The sequence below is a fragment of the Arabidopsis thaliana genome, chromosome 2 (genome assembly GCF_000001735.4).
Source record: "Arabidopsis thaliana chromosome 2, partial sequence".
Classification (NCBI taxonomy): domain Eukaryota; kingdom Viridiplantae; phylum Streptophyta; class Magnoliopsida; order Brassicales; family Brassicaceae; genus Arabidopsis; species Arabidopsis thaliana.
The window spans coordinates 12,949,762-12,972,222 of record NC_003071.7 but is presented as its reverse complement, the minus strand read 5'-3'; the positions used below and the strand labels follow the sequence as shown (position 1 = coordinate 12,972,222).

At 33.0% G+C, this 22,461-nt stretch overlaps 9 protein-coding genes and 1 long non-coding RNA gene across 15 annotated transcripts; 6 read left to right on the top strand and 4 right to left on the bottom strand.

The window, feature by feature from the left end:
• The first annotated feature begins 1,982 nt into the window (after positions 1-1,982).
• TCL1 (Homeodomain-like superfamily protein) lies at positions 1,983-3,658 on the top strand. The gene is made up of 3 exons (NM_001036368.3): positions 1,983-2,232; positions 2,370-2,457; positions 3,364-3,658. The coding sequence occupies exons 1-3, from the start codon at positions 2,163-2,165 to the stop codon at positions 3,458-3,460; spliced, it is 255 nt and encodes an 84-aa protein (NP_001031445.1). The 5' UTR covers positions 1,983-2,162; the 3' UTR covers positions 3,461-3,658.
• A 152-nt stretch (positions 3,659-3,810) lies between these two features.
• On the bottom strand, positions 3,811-4,047 carry AT2G30430 (uncharacterized protein; the record flags this gene model as incomplete). Its single annotated transcript, NM_128596.1, has 1 exon — positions 3,811-4,047. One exon carries the CDS (start codon positions 4,045-4,047, stop codon positions 3,811-3,813), a length of 237 nt encoding a protein of 78 aa, NP_180602.1.
• A 2,452-nt stretch (positions 4,048-6,499) lies between these two features.
• Positions 6,500-9,239, top strand: TCL2 (Homeodomain-like superfamily protein). Of its 3 annotated transcripts, none has more exons than NM_001336256.1 (3): positions 6,500-6,827; positions 6,938-7,025; positions 8,899-9,239. In NM_001336256.1, the coding sequence occupies exons 1-3, from the start codon at positions 6,755-6,757 to the stop codon at positions 8,900-8,902; spliced, it is 165 nt and encodes a 54-aa protein (NP_001323923.1). In that variant the 5' UTR covers positions 6,500-6,754; the 3' UTR covers positions 8,903-9,239. The 3 variants fall into 3 exon arrangements, with proteins under 3 accessions (NP_001323923.1, NP_001323924.1, NP_001118417.1); NM_001336257.1 differs by lacking the exon at positions 8,899-9,239 and adding an exon at positions 7,590-7,840; NM_001124945.2 differs by lacking the exon at positions 8,899-9,239 and adding an exon at positions 7,576-7,840.
• Positions 9,240-10,060: 821 nt separating this feature from the next.
• On the top strand, positions 10,061-11,376 carry ETC2 (Homeodomain-like superfamily protein). The gene is made up of 3 exons (NM_179814.4): positions 10,061-10,392; positions 10,496-10,583; positions 11,121-11,376. Exons 1-3 carry the CDS (start codon positions 10,308-10,310, stop codon positions 11,284-11,286), a joined length of 339 nt encoding a protein of 112 aa, NP_850145.1. The 5' UTR covers positions 10,061-10,307; the 3' UTR covers positions 11,287-11,376.
• Positions 11,377-11,454: 78 nt separating this feature from the next.
• On the bottom strand, positions 11,455-14,107 carry KIS (tubulin folding cofactor A (KIESEL)). Of its 3 annotated transcripts, none has more exons than NM_001336255.1 (5): positions 13,909-14,107; positions 12,747-12,880; positions 12,259-12,417; positions 12,041-12,127; positions 11,455-11,772 (listed from the first exon to the last, which is right to left on the bottom strand). In NM_001336255.1, the coding sequence occupies exons 3-5, from the start codon at positions 12,409-12,411 to the stop codon at positions 11,671-11,673; spliced, it is 342 nt and encodes a 113-aa protein (NP_001318319.1). In that variant the 5' UTR covers positions 12,412-12,417; positions 12,747-12,880; positions 13,909-14,107; the 3' UTR covers positions 11,455-11,670. The 3 variants fall into 3 exon arrangements, with proteins under 3 accessions (NP_001318319.1, NP_001189640.1, NP_565699.1); NM_001202711.2 differs by lacking the exon at positions 13,909-14,107 and adding an exon at positions 12,982-13,024 and having other exon boundaries at positions 12,747-12,900; NM_128594.4 differs by lacking the exon at positions 13,909-14,107 and having other exon boundaries at positions 12,747-12,934.
• Positions 13,888-14,237, top strand: AT2G08385. Its single transcript, NR_140331.1, has one exon. It is a non-coding gene; the product is annotated as an other RNA (long non-coding RNA).
• Positions 14,238-14,415: 178 nt separating this feature from the next.
• OFP2 (ovate family protein 2) lies at positions 14,416-15,778 on the bottom strand. Its single transcript, NM_128593.2, has one exon. It carries the CDS (start codon positions 15,629-15,631, stop codon positions 14,669-14,671), a length of 963 nt encoding a protein of 320 aa, NP_180599.1. The 5' UTR covers positions 15,632-15,778; the 3' UTR covers positions 14,416-14,668.
• Positions 15,779-16,934: 1,156 nt separating this feature from the next.
• Positions 16,935-18,049, top strand: OFP17 (ovate family protein 17). Its single transcript, NM_179813.3, has 2 exons — positions 16,935-17,386; positions 17,474-18,049. The coding sequence occupies exons 1-2, from the start codon at positions 17,140-17,142 to the stop codon at positions 17,812-17,814; spliced, it is 588 nt and encodes a 195-aa protein (NP_850144.2). The 5' UTR covers positions 16,935-17,139; the 3' UTR covers positions 17,815-18,049.
• Positions 18,050-18,074: 25 nt separating this feature from the next.
• Positions 18,075-21,269, top strand: FC2 (ferrochelatase 2). Of its 2 annotated transcripts, none has more exons than NM_128592.3 (10): positions 18,075-18,314; positions 18,399-18,705; positions 18,811-18,954; positions 19,303-19,404; positions 19,627-19,730; positions 19,810-19,936; positions 20,059-20,211; positions 20,286-20,386; positions 20,466-20,667; positions 20,760-21,269. In NM_128592.3, the coding sequence occupies exons 1-10, from the start codon at positions 18,238-18,240 to the stop codon at positions 20,979-20,981; spliced, it is 1,539 nt and encodes a 512-aa protein (NP_180598.1). In that variant the 5' UTR covers positions 18,075-18,237; the 3' UTR covers positions 20,982-21,269. The 2 variants fall into 2 exon arrangements, with proteins under 2 accessions (NP_180598.1, NP_001189639.1); NM_001202710.1 differs by having other exon boundaries at positions 18,109-18,314; positions 20,029-20,211; positions 20,760-21,161.
• Positions 21,270-21,332: 63 nt separating this feature from the next.
• Positions 21,333-22,426, bottom strand: AT2G30385 (F-box/LRR protein; the record flags this gene model as incomplete). Its single annotated transcript, NM_001336254.1, has 3 exons — positions 21,333-21,707; positions 21,854-22,239; positions 22,423-22,426. The coding sequence occupies 3 exons, from the start codon at positions 22,424-22,426 to the stop codon at positions 21,333-21,335; spliced, it is 765 nt and encodes a 254-aa protein (NP_001323462.1).
• Positions 22,427-22,461: the final 35 nt, after the last annotated feature.

The following is a 22,461-nucleotide window of genomic DNA, read 5'->3' as shown; positions in this document are numbered from 1 at the left end:
TTGTTCTAGAAGAAATTTTATTTGAACTTTCTTTGACAAAAAAAGAAGATATTTTATTTGAATTTTAACATATGCATGCCTTTACTATTTACTTCCCTTATGAAGTGGGTCTACATGGTTAACTATGGGATTTATTGTAACTCTGACAGACTAAGCAGAATCAGTACTGTATAACTTCAAATAATTTTACAATACTTCTATATATATATAGATAAATAATGAATTTGATAAAAAAGATTCCTGTATTTCTAATATTATAATTTAATATGTATCATAGATCCTTATCTAATGTCAAATATAGTTAAAACTTAAAAGTAGAACCACAGTGCAAAGTTATATTATATACATATGTAAATTCAAATATAGTATGCTTGATACATTAATGTTAATTTTAACTTTTGATAAGTACTTTTTTATAGGTAGGTAATAAATACAAATTAGGTCATATGTGTGGATACAAATGGTTCTTATTGTTAGGTTTGAGAAATCAAATCGAGGGCGTAAAAAAAAAGTAACATGAATCATATGTAAGTTTGTCAGTGGGGGATGTTAACATGAATCATATGTAAGTTTGCCAGTGGGGGAGGTTAACACATGAATCATGTACCGTTCATTGGGTGTGGTTTAATACCTAGTCAAGTCGTTCGTACATGACATTTATAATCATCGTACCACATTAAATAATTGTCGACAAATCTTGGTTTCAACTTTCAACAATCTAGGGGTTTTTTCTTCTTTTTTTTTTCTTTTCTTTCAGGCTTATATTTAGATTGGGTTTTAAGTGGTGGTCAACTTACTAATTTAAATACGAAAACTCTTCTGTTATTTAGTGTTTTAAAACCATAAAACTATTTGCTATGATAAAATTGTTAGAATACACTCCAATATAGATGAATTTTATTTTACAATTTTTTTTGCCAAAATCAAAATTGTTAGATTTTTTGTAGACTAAAAAAACCATTGTGTGATTGTGTCTACTTCCGATTTGAGCGGATATACAGACTTAGTCGAGGAACTCGATGTTAAGCCTTGCTTCTTTTGTTGATTAAATAAAAACTTCTTGGACTAGTTGGATTAGATAACTTGTTGTGTATACTTATATATGTGATGTCCTTCACTTAAATGTAACACGTTATAGTACTGAAAACATAATAAAATGAATCAGTTGCGACTTAATTCATAAACCATGTTAGATTTTGGATGTTTCCATACAACAACAAAAAAAATTTAAGGATTCAAGCAACGTGAGTCATGACGCTTTAGCAATGAATTGTTTTCCTTTCTGTGAGTGAGTGAAAGATCGAAAATTTTGTGGTTGATTATTTAGAGCATAAATTATTCCTCTCAAGTATTAAACTAGTGACTTTGACCCACACATTAGTTTTCAAAACTATTAGACCACCCATTTGGTTTCAATATTTTCAATGTTTTATAGGTGATAAAGTTTTCGCAAGTTTTCGCTTAGAAGATTATGAGTACTCGAATTCAAATGCATGCAAATTCCAAAACAATTATTCGTCCTTTCCTTCTGTATGTCACATATTTTGTTGTGTATGTCAACAACTAGGCTTTTTTGTTTGGTATCTATAATTCGTTCCTTTTTTTAGTTTGCCGGATCAGAATGTATTTTATGATTCATATCTTCTACAAAAGAGCCGGATATACTATATAGTTTCCTAGTTTATGTTAAAATTTATGTATCCACTTTGTTCCATCAAAGTTATTAAAAAGATAAAAGTTGCAAGATAAGAAAAAATAACTACATACAAATTGCAAACAAAAAAATAATATTTTATAATAAATTCCTCATTTTGAATACATAATAATATATCGTTTATAAATACAACATATATCATATGCATGTATTATTATTACAAAGTGGAATGATATCCATAATTTAAAATGTTTGTATTTGTGATCTGCTTTGCTTCTGAAAATTAGTTTTAGCATTTAATTTATTCAGTAAGTTATGGTGTACCTATATTTTGTAAGTTAAAGGTTATGTGGCCAAGTAGGAGAGTTGGGGACCTCTCTTTGTGTCTCTACATAGTTTTGTAAACCTCACATCTCTTTCTTCGCTTGCATTCTCCAAACTCCAATTTTTTTTGTTTCTCTCAATAATATTTGTGTTCATACTGTTTCGCTGTTTCCAATACATACTAATGGATAACACAAACCGTCTTCGCCGCCTTCACTGTCATAAACAACCCAAGTTCACTCATAGCTCTCAAGGTTTGTCTTTGATTTAGTTGGAAATCTAATTGTTCTTCCTTTTGGTCTACGCTCATTCATTTGACCTGTAACATTAAATTGTTTTGTGATGTACGTTTTCACTGATATTTTGAATTTATATACTAACTAAAATGCAGAAGTGAGTAGTATGAAATGGGAGTTTATCAATATGACCGAACAAGAAGAAGATCTCATCTTTAGAATGTACAGACTTGTTGGCGACAGGCACGTAACATTTTTCTTCTTCTGTTTATATATTGATCTAGTTCCAAATAGAAAAATTAAATTCTTGACCTAATTGTATTATAATATGTGTGAAAATATGTGCTTTAACAATTAAATATTTTTGTTTGTGTGTGAGGGATAAAACTGTTTGCCGTGATTCAAGCTTCTATCCAAGATCATTTTTACCTTGTTCTGAAAATTCGGATGTCGTGAGAGTCAGGATCTGTCCACACCAAATTTTGGATCATATATTATAATTGTTTTTATAAAAAAAAATATCCGGATCTATAGTTATATATATATTTTGAAAGTTTTTTTTACATAAAAATAATTTTAGATACCAAATTTATTTTAAAAACTACTTTTTAAACTTAATCCATATTTTCTAAGACTGTTCAATATTTAATTTTTATTTTTTAATAATTCGAATCTGAAGCTTATATAAAGAATCGATGACTTGCCTAACAATTGTTATAAACTATACTATAATTTTTTTTATTTTATAATACTTCCCTTTGATTCTAATTAATTCAAGTCTTACAAAAAATAAATTGTTTCATAAATATATCAAGTTTTCTATGCATTCTTTAGTTAATCATGAGATGAACTGTAAACTCGAAAAAAAATAATACTATTGGTTTAGAGTTAGAGAAATTTATTAATCACAAAATGATATATTTATAATCAAATTTTAATTATTCGTTCTTAATATGTGTTAAAACCTTAATACTTAAATTAATTAGAAATAGAAAAACTATTGTTGTTTTAAATTTATATAAATATATAGACTGTTAATGTAATGAAATCAAAAATGTAATTTTAGTTTTAATAATTCATTTTTTTACAATAATCAGAATACTAATAATAACATATATATGTTGGTCACAAATTGAATCATATGATCAGGTGGGATTTAATAGCAAGAAGAGTGGTGGGACGTGAGGCAAAGGAGATAGAGAGATACTGGATTATGAGAAATTGTGACTATTTCTCCCACAAATGACGCAAAAGTCACTCTCTTTAAAAAATCTCGAGAATCTCCCTGTTTTTCTATTTCTCATCCTCATTAAATAATTTCTGTGATTGTGGACAAGAAAAGCTTTATTAAGTTGTCGAGTGGGGTTCTCCTCATCATTAAATCTGTTATGGTCACGGAAATTACCACTTTAATTGGCAGAAAAAACCTCTATGATTATAAGACACATTCGGTTAAAGCATAAGCAACCAAAGACCCGAATATGATTGATTAGATACGAGATAAGTTCATTATAACAATGCATGAAAAGAATTCAACTAGTTAATGGGAATATGAAGGTAGAATGTCAAAAACATGAACCGTGGTATGCAAGGGTTCTATCCAAAATGAGATCGGAATTTGGCTTGAATGTGAAGTTTTTCCTTGAAAAATGTACGAATGTGGCCAATGAGAAGGACCGTAGTGCTACTTGTGACGCCCTTGACCCATGTGGATTCTCTTCCATCAGTAGCACAGATCAAGCCTCGTGGAATAAGACAGAGAATTATCGATGATGGTTCCGTTGAGGATCGGATGCTGTCAAATGTGTCGTTCAGTATGTTGAGAAGATGCATTACCAAAATCACTCCACCATTTTCTATAGAGCCAAAATATTGGGAACATTCGTAGTACTAATAGTAATAGGTCCAAGTAATTTGCGGAAAAGTTAGTGGGCTTTAAATATAAAACATGACTGAAATTGGGCCGTATTCGACATTTAGTTGTATTATTCTCTAAATATTCAGAACTCTCAATAAAATCACTCTCTGGCGACTCAACGTTGGCCAGAGAATCGGAGAGGGACATTAACTGCTGGCAGACTGGCAGAGTGGCAGTAACCATACGCCGAAAGAGATATTCTCAACTTGTCCCGTAAATCAACATCTTTACGAGACCTTCATGCACCTTCGGTTCTTTCATTGTTTCTGGGTGGTTGGTGTGGCAAATAGCTAGCTGTACGTTTGAGGTTGCCAAGAACTCCAAAACTCAGACAGTACGTGAGTCTCAAAAAGTTTTTCCTCAGCTAGTTGGAGATTTTTAGCAGAAGTTGACCGAGAATGATTGTTAGTGTTAGTTTAGATTCTTTGATAATATACTTTTTCCATGTTGATAATTATCGTTATAGAGTAAAATTATAGTTAACTAATGTTGATAATTATAGTTATAGAGTAAAATCTTAACATTCATACAGTAAATATGTGTAAGTTTTGTGTAGGAGGCTAAGTTGAATCCATTCTGTTCACTCATATAATGGGTGCGCTGAAGTGAATCTACGCACTTCACATTTAAAATCATTGGACCACTTTAGAGACATATTGTGGACCAAGTTCTTAAATCGATCAAACATCTACCAATCAACAAGCCATGTATTTATTCGAACATGCATGTCTTTTTGTTTGTTTTTCTAGTTGATACTTATTGATCTGGCTTTTAAATTTGGCATCACTCGTATATATATATATATATATATATATATATCTCGTAGATACGTTATTGTCTTATAGATATAAGGTATGTCTTTGTCACAGGGCAAGCTCTAAGAACGTTAGTTGAAGTGACATACTGCAACCATGTCTGATGTTTCAAATTTCTTTCCAAGCTCTAAACCAAGAAAAAGAAAATAACTTATCAAAAGAACAAACTTGATTTAGCAAGAGCATCAATACACATGTTACAAGTACGAAGCTGGAACGAGACGGAACACTGATCAAAAGAGATCGTTGAAATTAGAAACCAAATCATATAAATGAACTTACTTCAGCCCCAGCGATGACGCGCACTACTCTTTTGCCCATCTAACTATCTAAATAGGCCTAGTCGAGGATAAACCTTTGGTTCTTTTCGTTAGTTAATAGGCCTAGGATTTGTCTTGTACTAATTAAATGTTGTATAATAATGTATACATATATATATATATGGTTCTTTATAGTTTCACGCTGAGACATGAACATTAACTGAGACAACTTTAAACCTTGAATATAATTGAGCTTGTTATACGTGTCAGTTTCTTATTACATCAACTGAATTTATTTATCACTGAGACATTTATTGACTCCAGTCATAAATAGTGCGTATATGTATAATTGTGTAAAAAAGGTATGTAAAATGTATGTTGAGAAACAAAAAAGGTAATATGTGTAGAATGCTAAAAATGAAAACAAAGTACAAAAAATCAGAAATTTCATTGGTGTGGCATAGTGGTTACTGGCTCGGATCTACTAGGACGAGTACGATTTCGGCCCACGTACAGATCTAATATCACCGCACCAAATTAACAGATTGTTGGAGTTTGTCCAATTTTCAAGAAGTAGATTCAAACAATACTTTCAGAAACGGAACAAAAGATCTAAACGATATTGGAAAAGTCTACTGTTGTAACTTTCCTCACAGGACCACATCCCCATCTCCGTCAGTAGAAGAAATTCCAAAATAATAAAAATAAAAACTGAGAATAATTGATATGTCAAATAAATTAGAACTAGCGATATACTGCAGTGAATAGTAGATTAAACTATGTTAGAATTTGGTTGTTTCTACATAAAACCCCAAAGACTAGTAAATTAGTCATGACGCTTTAGTGGTGAACATTTTTCTACATTTAGGAAAGATCGAAATACCACCATTTTCACTGTGACCACAATAACGTCTTAGATGATAGAAAAATTGGGCAAGTTTTCGCTTAAAAATAATTTAGTACTCGGATTCAAATACATGCGAATTCCAAAAAAAACATTCTATCTCCATCATTTTTCTTTTGGTTGTGTAATTGTGTATGAGTGTATCCACAATTCGGGTTCAACGCGGAGCTGGATTTTTTAATATCTTTTTGTATCCATAACATGTGGTTTTTTAGATAAGTCTTTATGATTATACCCATTGTATTTTCCTAATGTATTTGTTGTGTTCACATAAGACTTTACCCTTAAGTGGAACCCACAGGACGAAAATTCTCCGGGACATTATATATGTGTATTTAAGAGCAAATCATGTATCCATAGTTATAAATTTTAGTGTTTAGTATTTGATAAATATTACTCCAATTTACAATTATATGGTGGATATTCAGATATTTTATCCAGTTGTATCAAGAGCAAGTCTACTGGTCCAGTAGTCCTCATTACGGTAGCTTGGGACCTCCTTTTCTATATCTCTCTCTTTACTCTTCGTCACAAGTTTTCTATATAGTTTTCTCTACCTCACATCTACTTTTTTTTCATTGCATTCTCCAACTCCAAAATCATCAGTTGTATATTATTTGTCCTCTTTCACTTTCAAATACCAATGGATAACACCAACCGTCTTCGTCACCTTCGCAGTCGTAAGCAATCCAAGTTCACTCTAGGGGATACCGCAGGTTTCTCTTTAATTTAGTTTATAAATTATAATCATCCATTTAACTTAGCTACGTCCTCCAATTTTCATTGATATTCATATTTGATTGAAATATAACTAACTAAAATGCAGAGGTAAATAGTGTGAAATGGGAGTTTATCAATATGACGGAACAAGAAGAAGATCTCATCTTTCGAATGCACAGACTTGTTGGTGATAGGTAACATCTTCTTCTTCTGTGTATAGATATGTCGTTCCATATTAAATTTTATATCTTCTTTTTTTCTCTATATACAATCTTACATGAAGTAACTCATGTCTTTTTTGTATCTTAGCTATCTTTAGATTCTCTCATGTACTTTTTTCAACCCTTTAACAGCATTATACTATATAACAACTTTCAAAAAAAAAAAAAAAATCTTACGACATAATTATTTTACTTATATGATAATGCTCGAGATAACTGTGGGATAACTCTTTTATATTAGCATATATCACTTCCAAATATGCTTGGCTAGCTCATAAACGTTGGTACGAATTTTGAGTATTAATCATGTATACTCTTGATGTTACTTTTTTGAAAATTCTTATATATTTTATAATTAGAACATATTTTAAAACCAAGATTTACTTTTCTCTCTATTAATTAATTCAATTCACTATAGAAAATATAGTTATCAAATTTAAATAATGTTTTTTATAACATATGCAAACATTCATAATGAAATAGCTAATTAAAAAGATTTTGGCCATGAACTGAATAATACTAGGTGGGATTTAATAGCAGGAAGAGTGGTAGGACGAGAGGCAAAGGACATAGAAAGATATTGGATTATGAGAAACTGTGATCATTGTTCCCACAAACGACGCCGAGTCCACAAATTTTACCGTTTCTCTATTTCTCCTCCTTAATTTTATGTTATTATGGACAAGATAAAAGCTTTAAGTTGTTGAGTAGAACAAAACTTCGATCGATATTTATTCTTCTCATCAATGGTTGTCTAAGTTATTGTCAATTCTACAAGTTGTGCCACTCGTCTTGTTCCAACTATACATTTTGTAACTCCGTCAAAAATATTGATAGGAAAAAATAATGATTAAACGAGGATATTTTGAAGTTAGTAGATAGCAAAGAAAGAAGATTAATAAAATTCCTAGTGTCATAAATTATCGTGAAATTTAGCGTTTACCATTCCGACAAAGATGAAGGACCACTCACACACACCTTACACTCAGATGGTATAATCATTCATCTTCTCGAGCTACCTCTATTCTTGTCTTTAATTAACTTCTGGCCCTTCCTTTCCTCCGCCATTTAAATTATAATTCCACTTGCAATTCATTTGTGTTTAAGAGTTAATTTACGGTTAAGAAAGAGTTCTGACGATGGAAAATGTTTTAACTAACATGCAAGTAAGGAGTTGTATAAGCTAATATAAGACTCCTAACTCCTTACGTGCATCATAAAAGTATGGGGATCCCTAAAAGAATGCATGAGTTACTTAAGGTTAATTCCACCCACATGCTATCACCATAATTAACAAACCACTCTCAATCAATACTATCAAATCACATAATCTCATGCTTAAGAGTTAAGACACCTAAATCGTTCATACAATCATGCTCACATTCACATATCATATACATTCAATTTCATGCACATGTTCGTATGCACTATTGTTCGTAACCACTTAGCTATCTCAACCATCCATCATTTCACTATCTTAACCATCGAGCCCTCAGATATAATGCTTGGCATCTCTCCATCTCTTAGTCATCTTGACCCTCAAACTTATCTGATTCTCAAGATAGTGAGAGCTCAGGACTCATAATATAGGAGTTTTAGATTTTGCTCACCATATTGGGCCATTAAGCCCTGTTTCCTTTTTTAGTCCAATCAGATCCTATAATTCCAGTGTATACCAAGCTTCCTGATCTTTAAACACTTTTAGGCAAATATAATTTCTTGTCCTTTCTTACTTAGAACCATTCTTCACATGAGAACCATCATTTGTGTATATATATTAATAACTTTCAAAACCTTAATAATGATCACGACATAAAATCTTTATAATGAGAGCGGGTCATTACAGGTGAACTCCTTTGTCCGTCATATCAGCCGTCTTAGAAGCTCGTATGTGCCCAATACTCTCAGGACCAGCCCTGAGCTCGTATGCATTAATTACTGATCTGGTTTTAAAATTTGTATATATACGTACATAGCCATATGGGATACTTCAAATGTATGATTTTGTCTCGACAGCTTTTACAAGTTTAGTCGAAGTGACCAGACAACAGCTGCAATCCGAAAGCATGTTTCAATGAAGTCGTTCTAGTCCATGACTGAAAATTTGTTATACTGAATGTTGTCGATAACTTTCCTTTTGTTAACGAATGCTTGTCGATAAATTTATATATATCCAGTATTATGATCACATAATGATAAATTAGAGGAATTTCATATTTTTGAATTGGTCTTAGCTAATACGTACCACGTAGGATCAATTTTCTCCTAACCTACTTCTTTAATATATAGTGGGTAAAATCATAAATGGTTCATTCTGATTTCACGCTGAGAAAATGATATGCTCATTATATAAGTACCGATTTCTCTAAGACAACTTTCAATCTGTCAGGAAAAGAAATTGATACGTCCGTTTCTTACAGTTACTGCATTTATTATCACTGAGACGATAATTGAGTTCTGTAGATGCATAAATAGGAATTATCTGTAGGGCATGCATATGTAAAATTAGACACACACAAAAAAATCTAAAGAGAAAAAAGCACAAGAAAACAAAAGTTTTGTTGGATTTTGCTAGTATTATTTACGACCCACAAATCTATATCACAACACGAAATTAACGGTTTATGGACTTTTTTTGTCCAATTTTCACGAAGTCGAAAATTTCGGGGAAAAAATTTCACCTAATGTTATTGGAGAACTGTAAAATAAAATTATAGATTATGTACATCCACATTCCACAGCCATCTCCGTCCGTAAAAATTTCTAAAATATAAAAAGAAAAACTGTGATTTTAAATTAGAACTTGTAGGATTACGTGTTCATAATATTTATTGAGAAGTGTATTTGCATGTGATGTTTTTCACTCGATTTTAATACGTTACTAGGCAAAAAAATAAAACTAGCACGCCATTTTAGTGACTGTTAAAATGTTCTGTTATAGGTCAGAAACAAAATCTGATCAAAATTTATTGTGAGCATTATGAACTTTTTGGAATAGTAAAAAACAAATCGAACGTATCACGAAATTATGTTTTGACGTATTCGATCGGGATATATAAAAACAAAAATGTGAATTATAAATTTAGGAATATATACGTAGAAATTCCAATAAAAAATAAATCACCTATCTCTCTCTCTCTCTTTTTATATAACTATTTTTTTCCCTCACATCTTTTCTATATCTTGCATTCTCCAAACTCTACATTTTCAGTTTCTCTGTAAATTTATCTAATATTCTTCTATTTTCCAGTAGTTATGGATAATACCAACCGTCTTCGTCTTCGTCGCGGTCCCAGTCTTAGGCAAACTAAGTTCACTCGATCCCGATATGACTCTGAAGGTCTCTCTTCAATTCATTACTCTACACTCATCCTCCTAACTCGTCAGCGTTAAATTATCTTCTCATTTAATTTTTGTTTGGATAAAACGAAACAAAAATGCAGAAGTGAGTAGCATCGAATGGGAGTTTATCAGTATGACCGAACAAGAAGAAGATCTCATCTCTCGAATGTACAGACTTGTCGGTAATAGGTAACAAATTCTCTTCTTCTGTCATGTCCGATTCAACATATTTTAAAAACAACTAGTATTTTATAAAATTAAAAAAAAAAAAAAAAAAACTAGTATTTTATAATTTAAAAAAAATTCACATGGCGAGAGTAACAAATCAAAGCTGATAAAGTGTTATGTTATGGTAAACATGATTCTAGAGTAGTTTAGACTTTCGAACGTGTTTCGAGAAAAATGACATGCCAATATTTAAGCAATGACATGAGTATTTTACTTGTATAATTTCAAAAAAAGTTTTATGTTGTTGATAAACTGATAAAATGTATAATTAACAGAAACTAAAATTTCTTCTTTTCTTAAAGTGTGATGATTTTAAAAACAGTGAAAGGATTGAATAATATATTGGCTCTTGAATATTATTGTCTTTATATATATACATTTTAAATTTCATTTCTGCATTATATATGTTGACTCCTGAATTTTGATAAATGTTTTTTCAGAATTTTGTGCTCGTCTATAATTCAAAAACACATTATATGCTTGAATATTGATTGTCAGGTGGGATTTAATAGCAGGAAGAGTCGTAGGAAGAAAGGCAAATGAGATTGAGAGATACTGGATTATGAGAAACTCTGACTATTTTTCTCACAAACGACGACGTCTTAATAATTCTCCCTTTTTTTCTACTTCTCCTCTTAATCTCCAAGAAAATCTAAAATTGTAAAGAAATCAAAATAAAAGCTTTCAATCATAAAAGTAGAACAAATCTTGAATGTCTTCTCATCATATAAATGGTTCAGAAATTGTTGAATCTCTTCGCAAAACAAATTAGAATAAGATCACCTTTTCTAAATCCGTGCTCTTAATCTTCACTTAGTTTACAATCATGGTTGTCAAAGTTATATCAATTATCAATCGTTAAGTTGCAGCTTACAACACATTATAGCAAGTGTGCCATTTCAAAGATATTGAATGAAAGAACAATCACCAAAATGTTAAAGAAAGATATTTTTAGTGTATACAGTCGACAAGCAACCTTAGATATAAAGATTCTTACAGATGATTAACCATTCTCAGAATACAGATTTAACACTCATCGCTGGCTAAATCAGGCATCTTCAGTGGGAAACTGCTTCTCCACATCCGCGACTGTCTTCTTTGCATCTTCGATCTCTGGACCTTCCTTCTCATCCGTCTCTTCCAATTCCGCCTGCAAATTCAGTTTTCATTAGAGACAAAAGACAGAGTACGAATTCACAGTTTCCTCTGTGTCCTTATTCATCATTTTTCCTCAAAGAGAGACTAAGATGGTTTCATGCAGGGGATTAATCCAATCGCTATAGATACATATAAAAGTTATAGTTTGATAATGTACTACTGCTCTTAAACTTCAAATCACCGCTCAGCGTTTCTTATAAACTAATACATAAAGCTAGACCGACGCTTAGCAAGCAATAACAATGGAAAATGTAGTTTACCAAAGTGGACTTGAGGTCAGCCAATGCAGACTCGAGACGTTTGTGGCAATCCGGAATCATCATCCTAGACTCACCCAACACATTTTCCTGCATCACCACATACACAGATTAGGAAAAACCAAGTCTAAACACAGCACAACACAGCATTTCTAGATTCTGACGAACAAAGACGGGCTCCGAATCTTCGAATACAGAGAGATAAACAATGAAATCTGTACCTGTTGTTTAAGGTCGTAGGGATCAGCACCTTTGTCCTTCATATCAGCAGTCTTAGCCGCTTCTCTCTCAACTTCTTTCTCATAAGAGTGAAGCTCTTTCACAATCCTTTTACATGTTGATGTTTTTATCTTCAAGTTCCTTATCGTTGCCATTGGATTCTGAGCAAGTACCAAACACAGGACAACCAAAATTAGGGTTTCTACATCACCAGCGAAACAACTCAAACGCAACGATTCTATAACTAGGTTTTGCGATCTCCTTTAAACTTCGATGTCGAATTTGAAATTGAAATAGGGCGATTAGATCAAGACTAATGTAGGTGATAATTCTACGATTCGTGCATTGCAATAGATCGGGAACATTTTGGAATTCATCGATTTCTTTTACTTGATTCCGATCTACATTGAGATCGACACAAAGCTAGATTCGATTGAAAATTAAAGGAAGATATACTGTGAAATAGAAGAAGTAGGGTTTAGAAACGAACCAGGCGATGATGGGAGAAGAAGGTTGCTTCCGATGAATTTGAGAGAGAGGACGCGGCGTAGAGCGAGGAGGAATCGAAGAACAACAATATACAGTTTCCGATTTCGATTTCTTCTTTTTCCTTTGCTTTCAATTCTGAATTATTAAAAAAAAAACTTAATACTGGATATGCACTCACTTGTGTGCTCGCATTACGACATAAAAATGTAATTTGAGTTTTATTTCATTTCTTTGACAAAAAAAAAAAAAAAAGTTTTATTTCATTTATTTACCCTTTTTTATAGATATAAAATATGTAAATCAAACTTTTATATCGTACAATTTAAGTATATATTTTGTGTTTTATTATGTCAAGTTCATTCATTAATTTTAAATTTGATACAACAAAAGAATAATGTAGAAAGTCAAGTATACAATGATGGATGAATGGATTTACATAATGCTTTTTTGGTACGTAAACGTTAGTATTTGCTAACAAAGTATTAGTTGCGTTATTTTTTTCAGAACAATCAATCCTAATTTTAAATATTTTTATTAAAAACACTATGATACATATTAATTTACATTATAATTTGTTATTGAAAATAAAAACGGAGCAATTTTGTCATAGGTTTTTTTTTTGTCAACCACACAAAAATGGTTTACAAATTACAATGTAACTTTAAAAAATGGTATACAACTACACTAACAACCATAGGTCACAAGAAACCACACTTGCTATTTTTTCTAGATCCAAATTTCACAATTTAAAACCACACAAATTTTCTAGAAGGAATCAATATTTGGAATGCCATTTAATAAAACTTTAACTGTTATTTTTAAATATATTGAATTTAAAACGAACTTTGAATGTTTGTGTAGTTTTAGACGAACAACTAATTTGTCAAGTTAGCTAGGTGATCAAGATAGAAAAAAGTTCGTGTGAATCATATTTTGTTCATGAAAATTTGGTGTAGTTTATGGTTATGAGGTTATCTCATATCTATGTATAAAATTAGAATGTAGAATTTTGTCTGACATACTTGTTTAAAACTTAAAATTATGATACATATATCACCTATTCTTTTTAATTCTTAACTTTATAATCCAAAACTGCAAGATCATTTAGGCCCATTGATTTGAATATTTGTTGCTTATGTTCACTCAGAAGTCAGAAACCATACCATATCACATGTCTTTTGCTGAAACTTCATAAGCCAACTGTGGTAGGGGATGGAATTTGCAACAGTGGTCCTCTTCTTCTTCTTCATGAGTTCATTCTTCCCTTCTTCACAGAAAAAAAAAAACCCTTAAGGATTAAATCTCATCACTGTTTCTTTCTTCTTTAATCACATCTCAGTTTTATGTGTCAGTGGTCCTCTCTCTACCTTCAACGATTATCCAATGTTCTTCATGCATATATATAAACTCCGTACTTGTTGCGTTTTCAAATTGTTCATGTCTCTTCACTGTTGTCTTTTTCTTGTTGCTGTTTACCGCCATTTTCAACTTTGTATTTTCAAAATATTCAAATGATATTGGCGCAATTAATCCATCTTCATATTCTAAGAAATAATCAAATCTTGAAGCATCATCTTTTGTGAGTAGTTTTATATGTTCATAATCATAGAGAAGACAAGAATATGTTTAATTAGTGATAAAAAAATCTGTCTTAATTAACAGTGTTTTCACGCCCTTAGTGATCATGTTTGTATTAAAACGACAATATGATAACAACTTTTATTATTTGCTTACATTTTCCAAAAAGATAAATAAAGAAAACAATACATAAAAAGTGGGATTCAAAGAGAGAATCTCCACAGTTCCATCTAACTTCTTATGAACATCAACAACAAGTCAACAACTACAATTTCACAAGCAGAATGATACTAATTACTTTCACCATTAGGTTAACTACTATTACATTAAGAATTATTTTTTTCTTTACTTTGTTTTTGTAAGTTGAAGCCAGATTTGTTCGAAAACATGGATGATAAGATCATGATACTCCTTTGGATTCAAAGTAAGGTAGCAAGCAAGAAGGTCTTCCAAGTCTTTCGAAGCTCTGATGTTGTTCTCTTCTATCATCTCAATCATTGATTCCCTGAAATCTTTCTTTGGATCAACGGACCGCTTCATCACAGCGAAGCTCTCTAGAACATCTTGTTTGCTCTCTGATCTTCTAGAAGTGCTTCTACGAGTACCTGAGAGTTGAATTCTAGGTGAATTCACTCTTTTGAGGTTTATCCCAGCAGATGGTTTTCTTCCACTAGAAACTTGCCTTTGGTACTTCTTCTCGGCTTTATATTCATTATCATCTTCATCTCTTGAAATTTTCACAGAAAGATGGCTTTTCTGCGGTTTCTTAATCGGCTTGCTTGCAGTACAAGCTTTCTCTACCGAATCAATCACTTTGACCTTCTGCTTGGTGAAAGCTTTGTTCTTTGTGTTGATCTTGAAGTTGGAAAATTCAACGAACTCATCATCATCATCCTCTTCGTAGAAACTATACACAAAAGACTCAGGGGAGGTTTCAATAGCCGGGAACAAGCTGTAAGACGAATCTTGATCGTTGATCTTGCTCTTGTTGAAACTTGCAGATACAAGAAGAGGAGGAGGAGTCAAAGGTTTAAGGGATGGCTTGTAAAGTGTCTTTCTTTTACTCATCTTTTTTGTGTGAAGAGAGTTTCTTGGTGAGTTATGGTGAGGAGGATTGTTAGCTACTAAGCTGTTGGAGAAATAAGAGTGTTGAGGAAGAGAATCTGAGGAAGGTTTCTTCTTGCTACAAGTGTTTGAGGAAGAAGAAGAAGCTTTGTTTTTGGGTTTAGAGTGTTTAGTCACGTCTTTGAGCTTGTGGAACCATGCATTTGGGAGCATCTCTGAAATTCTGAACTTGTAATTCCCCATCTTGTCTCTCTCTTTTTCACAAAAGTTTGTGATATTTCTCTTAAGAAAACTCTGTTTTTGTTTCCTTAGATAAAGAAGAAGGTGAGAAAGCAAAGTTCTCTATGTGACAGATAAAGAAGAAACTGAAGATTAAAATTGGAAACTAGTGGGGCTACTACTAGAAAAAGCTTAAAGAATGTCTTTTATTAGTATCATCATCATTCATCATCAACATCAACTTGAGACATCACATTTACACGCTTGTGCTCACATAATTAATAAATTTATTTTATGGTGAATTTTTAAAATTGGTTGACTAATTGAAATTGTATTTGGTGAAAAACTGAAAATCATAAGAACATAACTTTTATCTAAAATATTATATAATTAAGGGAATAGTACAAAAATAATTATAAAACAGAGAATCAGTTGCTTCTGATTTCTGACAGATTTCTATCATCATTTCATGGAGATTTTACTCTTCATCGAAATGATAAAATAACTGAAAAATGTAATTAGCGAATTATAAAACAGTAGCAAATGTAAACAGTTTTAAAGAATACACAAAAAGGTTGACCAAATGGCAATTACAAAAGAAAAATACAGCTTCTTTTCCTCGAAGTATGCTTTTTGATTGAAAATATTAAAACGTTTCTAAACGGACAAATCAATTTAATAAATAAAAACAAAGTTTTCACAATTCAACTAAAAGTTTAACATATGTGAATCTATCTAGGTTAAAGACTCAAAGTACACGTTATAATGAAGTTCAATAGTTTCATTTCGATGCTTCTTTGAATTTGGTAAAGTGTGAACCTTATCTTAAGTTTTTAGGTAGAAATAATTTAGTATAGTAGCACTTTATGTTATATTAAGGTGATACAGATACACAAATGATGAAATTAAGATAATCAAATATGTTCCATTTTCTCCTCTGAATAAAGTGGGATCAACTTTTGAGTCATAATAATGAATATGAGAAATTTTTTGGTCTACTTTGTCCACTAACGCCGAACATTTTGAGGACACTTTTTTTCTTCTTCTATACATTTCCACTTTCCAGATCAAATGTTTTGGCAACTACTTATCTTTTAACTTCGAGAAGGAAAAAAATGATATTCAAAAATCAAAATAAAACATTTTCCATCCTTACTTTAAATAAGCACAAGTGATTATTCATATTTAAAAAATGGAGATATTTTCACTAGACGTGGGACTGGTTTATGTTCAACAATGTTGACCTACCAATATATCAACGACTTTTTGAGTATACAAAAACAAAACTATCTCATCATATTGGATTTTGTTTATAAGCAAGAGCCACCAAACATTTGCAATAAGAAAACCTTTTCTATTCTCCATTGTTTTTAAAAACTTCATGGGACTCCACCATCATGATCAGTTTCACACCCAAAGACGTGAACTCCACGCAACACAAGCCAATCCTCTAACCTTATACACACCAAAACAAAACAAGAAGCCAAAGAGGATCACAACAACAACATCATCACCAAAAAAGCTTCAAGACAATGAGAGTGAAAGCAACTTTGATTAACTTCAAATCAAAGCTTTCGAAATCATGCAACAGATTTGTCTCTCTCTTCCGCTTCCGAGTTAAAAGACCTGTCTTTATTAGACCTCTTCGTGCCCGTCATGGCAATGTCAAACCTAGACATCAACATCATCATTCCAAGAAGCCAATCTGTTCTTGTCTCTGTTTCCTCAATTCAAGCAAGAACCATAAGATGAGCAACGCCAAACATAGAAGTTCCTCTTGTAAGACAACTTCGCTACAAAATCTGTTTTAACATTGAAATTTTATCAGCTTCTTGATCTCTTTGTTCTCTTATTTTGCCATTGCAGTTAGTGTGAACGATGATGATTACTCCAAGTTTATGCAATCACCTCTTACGCCAGCAACAGCCAAGAAGCTCTTCACTTCACCCATCACGACACCTTACTCTTCACGGACCAGGAAATCGCTGAACGCAAGAGATACATTTGAAGACAATGCTGTGGAAGATGCTTGTAGAAGCTTTGAAAACTATCTGATTCATCTGATTGTTGAAGAAGGGAAAATAGATGACTTAATGGACATAGAGGAACTTCTCTTCTGTTGGAAGAATCTTAAGAGTCCTGTCTTCATTGAACTTGTCTCAAGATTTTATGGAGAACTCTGTAGAGACTTGTTTTCAGGTGAATGAACAGATCTAGTTAAATTGATCAAAACAAAAATGTTTTAAATCTGTATCTGTCAGTACTTGTGGTTTGACAATTATTGAATACAACATCTAAGGTTTCTAAGTTTAAAGTTGGGAACAATGTGTGAAGACTATAAAAGATTGTATGTTTCGGTCAATACCGGTCGGACCGGTTCAACCGGATTTACTTACCAAACTCGTCTCTTGCAATTTTATTGTTGAATAAAAAAATTATCACAACTGTGTGGACACGTGTGGTTCTCCGTCCTCACTCCTCAAGCCCCTTTCATTTTATCCCAACTGTGTCTGGTCTGATTAATGAAAAAATAAAACAAATTCGAAGAAATATAAATGAGATTTTTGTAGCTAGCTCCTCCAAATCCAAATCGTTGCGTTAAGGTTTCTTCAAGTTTCAATCTTTTTGCAATGAATTGCCCAGCCATGACTGCTTCTCCTTCTTCTTCCTCTTCTTCTTCCTACTCAACGTTTCGTCCTCCTCCTCCGTAAGTTTTGGATGATGATTATAATCTCTGTTAGCTCCACATTGCAACTGATTAGTGTTCTCTGTTTATTGTTGTTATATGCAGACTCTTGCCACAATTGAGTAACGATTCACAAAGATCTGTTGTTATGCACTGCACAAGATTACCCTTTGAAGCATTTGCTGCTACTTCATCAAACCGGCTTCTTGGGAAACATTCATTGCCTTTGAGAGCAGCTTTGGTTACTTCGAACCCTTTAAACATTTCATCTTCCTCAGTTATCTCTGATGCCATTTCATCTTCCTCTGTTATCACTGATGATGCCAAAATTGGTGTCTTGTTATTAAACCTTGGAGGTCCTGAGACTTTAGATGATGTACAACCCTTTTTGTTTAACCTCTTCGCCGACCCGGTATAGTATATCTTTCTCTGCATCCTTGAAATGTTTTTGATTGTGTAAAGATACAATCTTTGTCTGTTTCATACGACTTATGTTCGTTACTCAATCTTTTGTTAGGACATTATACGGTTGCCGCCGGTATTCCAGTTTCTTCAGAAGCCATTAGCACAGTTTATATCAGTAGCAAGAGCACCCAAAAGCAAGGAAGGATATGCATCTATTGGTGGAGGTTCTCCTCTTCGCCACATAACTGATGCACAGGTTAGTTATAATATGCCAATATGATCTTGGTTACTCTGCTTTTCTTATCCTCTTGTCATTTTAGAAGCTTTTCTCTCTGTTTTGTCCAAGTTTCAAGTACTGAAATCAAAACGGGTTAGTTAGTGTACCAAATTTCAAGAACAATATTGTCTTTTGCTCTGTTTTGTCCAAGTTTCTCCTTGCTTGCATCCAAGTAAAATGGCTAGTTATAATCCCAAAGTGTTTCAGTTTGCTTTATTTTGTAAATCGCTTGTGCTTGTGTGAGACACCTCAACTTGAGAGTAGTATGTTATTGAGATGACGCAAAATTTATACATTCTTATGTTGTACCTGTTATACTTTCACCAGGCTGAAGAATTAAGAAAATGCCTTTGGGAAAAAAATGTACCAGCAAAGGTATATGTTGGTATGCGGTATTGGCATCCATTCACTGAGGAAGCCATTGAACAGGTATGTTGAATATGGTGTTTGGTAGTATCTTGATTTAAGGCTAAAACACAAAGTTTTCTTTTCGTATTTGCATCTTCAAATATTTGCTTACATTTAAAGTAAACCACTACATTTTGTGTTTTTATCAAACAGCATTTGCAAAATAATGATTGAAGTATGTGTGAACACCTGGAGTTTGCACTTTGTGAGTCTTACTCGTTTTCTTTATATATCTTGTTTCAGATAAAAAGAGATGGAATTACAAAACTAGTTGTTCTACCACTTTATCCTCAATTTTCTATATCAACTAGTGGTTCAAGCCTAAGACTCTTGGAGAGAATATTTCGGTGAGGCTCGCACATCTTTCATATTTTAGTATACCAAGACCATATCTGTTTTAATCATTTACCTTTCTGTGCTTAATAGAGAGGACGAGTATCTTGTTAACATGCAACATACTGTTATACCATCGTGGTATCAGCGGGAGGGATATATAAAGGCAATGGCAAATCTAATCCAAAGCGAGTTGGGAAAATTTGGTTCTCCTAATCAGGTAAACAATCTTGTGTCTGCTCACTAGTGGAAAGAAAGAATTTTCAAGTCTTTTGTAGTTTTTTCTAGCTTTGCCTATTGAACTATCCTAAGACGTGCTTCAAACCAAAATATATGTTACAGGTTGTAATATTTTTCAGTGCACATGGCGTGCCTCTTGCATATGTCGAAGAAGCCGGTGATCCTTACAAGGCAGAGATGGAAGAATGTGTTGATCTAATCATGGAGGAATTAGACAAGAGAAAGATAACTAATGCTTACACTCTTGCTTATCAGGTACTTCCCATTTTTGTCGAATTAGTTGTTTGTCAAAAATTTCACTCATTCTGTTGTTTTATTATGTTTAACAGAGCAGAGTTGGACCAGTTGAATGGCTGAAACCATACACTGAAGAAGCCATTACTGAACTTGGTAAAAAAGGTGTTGAAAATCTTCTGGCTGTACCCATAAGGTAATCATCTGTCTATTCTCTGCCACAAATTCTCTCTTCTCTGGTTATTTGAAACTCACGTTTGTTTCTATTTTAACAGTTTTGTGAGCGAGCACATTGAAACTCTGGAGGAGATAGATGTTGAGTATAAAGAGTTGGCTTTGAAGTCTGGTATCAAAAACTGGGGGCGAGTACCTGCTCTAGGAACAGAACCTATGTTTATATCTGACTTGGCAGATGCTGTTGTGGAAAGTCTTCCATACGTTGGTGCTATGGCTGTCTCAAACCTTGAAGCTCGACAGGTAACAAACACTTTTCATCTTACATCTAGTTAAAGCTCCACAAAAGAATCTGTTATCTTCACTTCTAATTCTTTTCTTTTCTGGTTGGGCAGTCGTTAGTTCCGCTCGGGAGTGTAGAAGAATTATTAGCAACGTATGATTCACAGAGAAGGGAGTTACCAGCACCGGTGACAATGTGGGAATGGGGATGGACAAAAAGTGCAGAAACATGGAACGGAAGAGCAGCAATGTTAGCGGTGCTAGCACTCTTGGTGCTCGAAGTCACCACCGGAAAAGGGTTTCTGCATCAGTGGGGCATCTTGCCTTCATTATAATAAAGATAACGTATAGTCTTTTTCTCTATGAAAACCCAATCCAAGAATCCAAATGTGAGCTTTCACATGTGGAATAAGGCCAGCTATGTTATTATGCTCTCTTCTTCTCTGTTGTAGAAATGTTGACATTTAAATACTTCATACTGTATCTTCATAAAACATTAAATGTTGACATTTTAATCGGCATGCTTTTTCGCAACGTGAATGTTTGAGTCACAATACTTTTTTTTCCAGTTTAAGCCATTTCTGCTGCATAGTTCATAGCAGTGTATAACAATTCAATGAATGAAATCAAGTCTAAAAGCTCAACTCTCAATAGAAAAAGTATTACAATAGATACTAACATCATAACTAAGACCTAGACGAACTAGAAGAAAAACGAAAAATTACAAGAGCAACAACAGTCGTGCTAAGCAAAATAGGTAATTCTATCCGTCTACAAAATTTAGATATCCAAGAGTCTGCATACTGAAACCCGGGTGGATATGTCATGGTGGTTTTCGGATGTCGAAGTCGGATCATATTTTCAACAAAAGGAAATAAAACATTGATGTGTTTAGCTACACAACAGACTTCATGAGTCTTTGGATTATATTTGAGCAACCGCTTATCGCTGTCATGGAAGTAAACATTCCCTTGTTTGGAAACCGTTATTGGAATGCAATTCATCATCGAATAGTTGGGGCAAAGATATCCAGGGAGTAAACGTATTTTGTAAGTTTTAGACTTTTAGTCCACGTCTCTTCTTGTGTATCCATGGTCCATATGGCTACTTTCCAATGATGAGATGGCTCATAGTCACAGATCATGGCTAGACGATCTTCAAGGTTGGCTAGTGGGGCGAGTGTAGGTGATCCATGCGGTCTTGGGACATCACGGAACTGTTCAGTGTGAAGATCCAAAGCTAGAATCTTGTAACCAGTAACTAGGTCGTACCAGTAGATGGACCCATTCACAAAGGCCGAATGATGATTTGGTTGGACATAGTAAGGAAGCGGATTCGGCATTGTCCGCCATTCACCAATTGTTAAATCAAGGATTTCGAATTGGTTAGTATCATAAAACATCCTCACTATTTTATAGGTTCCATTAACTTTGTCTTTACCAAATCCCATGGCCCAATATCCAGGGTAATAAGCCAACCAAGATGCTCCTTCAATTACGCGATGATTATCATAGCGACTGGTATCTACTGGATTTGGGCCGGAAGGGAATCTTAAGAATTCTCCGGTGCAAGGGTTCAAAACGTTGACCCAGCCTGGTACGGGGATGCAAAGTAGACTAAAATCGTATGGATTTGATAAATATGGAATTTTTGCTTTTTTATAATTTTAAATCTCTTGCGTATAAATTCTAAATTATATAGTGAGTATGTGTTTTTTTTTAGATCAAATAAAAGTAAAATTATGAAGGATAATTATGACGATTTATTTATAAATACACATTCAAGTCTTCACTGAACTTGTCTACAGATTTGATG

Excerpts from the sequence above, each read along its gene's own strand:
- TCL1 (NM_001036368.3), top strand. The coding sequence starts at position 2,163 with ATGGATAACACAAACCGTCTTCGCCGCCTTCACTGTCATAAACAACCC. Across the intron at positions 2,233-2,369 it reads GTTCACTCATAGCTCTCAAG|AAGTGAGTAGTATGAAATGG; the intron begins GTTTGTCTTTGA and ends ACTAAAATGCAG. Across the intron at positions 2,458-3,363 it reads TACAGACTTGTTGGCGACAG|GTGGGATTTAATAGCAAGAA; the intron begins GCACGTAACATT and ends TCATATGATCAG.
- TCL2 (NM_001124945.2), top strand. The coding sequence starts at position 6,755 with ATGGATAACACCAACCGTCTTCGTCACCTTCGCAGTCGTAAGCAATCC. Across the intron at positions 6,828-6,937 it reads CACTCTAGGGGATACCGCAG|AGGTAAATAGTGTGAAATGG; the intron begins GTTTCTCTTTAA and ends ACTAAAATGCAG. Across the intron at positions 7,026-7,575 it reads CACAGACTTGTTGGTGATAG|GTGGGATTTAATAGCAGGAA; the intron begins GTAACATCTTCT and ends GAATAATACTAG.
- ETC2 (NM_179814.4), top strand. The coding sequence starts at position 10,308 with ATGGATAATACCAACCGTCTTCGTCTTCGTCGCGGTCCCAGTCTTAGG. Across the intron at positions 10,393-10,495 it reads ATCCCGATATGACTCTGAAG|AAGTGAGTAGCATCGAATGG; the intron begins GTCTCTCTTCAA and ends ACAAAAATGCAG. Across the intron at positions 10,584-11,120 it reads TACAGACTTGTCGGTAATAG|GTGGGATTTAATAGCAGGAA; the intron begins GTAACAAATTCT and ends ATTGATTGTCAG.
- KIS (NM_001336255.1), bottom strand. The coding sequence starts at position 12,411 with ATGGCAACGATAAGGAACTTGAAGATAAAAACATCAACATGTAAAAGG. Across the intron at positions 12,128-12,258 it reads CCTACGACCTTAAACAACAG|GAAAATGTGTTGGGTGAGTC; the intron begins GTACAGATTTCA and ends GTGGTGATGCAG. Across the intron at positions 11,773-12,040 it reads CTGACCTCAAGTCCACTTTG|GCGGAATTGGAAGAGACGGA; the intron begins GTAAACTACATT and ends CTGAATTTGCAG.
- OFP2 (NM_128593.2), bottom strand. The coding sequence starts at position 15,631 with ATGGGGAATTACAAGTTCAGAATTTCAGAGATGCTCCCAAATGCATGG.
- OFP17 (NM_179813.3), top strand. The coding sequence starts at position 17,140 with ATGAGAGTGAAAGCAACTTTGATTAACTTCAAATCAAAGCTTTCGAAA. Across the intron at positions 17,387-17,473 it reads CAAACATAGAAGTTCCTCTT|TTAGTGTGAACGATGATGAT; the intron begins GTAAGACAACTT and ends TTGCCATTGCAG.
- FC2 (NM_001202710.1), top strand. The coding sequence starts at position 18,238 with ATGAATTGCCCAGCCATGACTGCTTCTCCTTCTTCTTCCTCTTCTTCT. Across the intron at positions 19,731-19,809 it reads CTCTTGGAGAGAATATTTCG|AGAGGACGAGTATCTTGTTA; the intron begins GTGAGGCTCGCA and ends TGTGCTTAATAG. Across the intron at positions 19,937-20,028 it reads AATTTGGTTCTCCTAATCAG|ACGTGCTTCAAACCAAAATA; the intron begins GTAAACAATCTT and ends AACTATCCTAAG.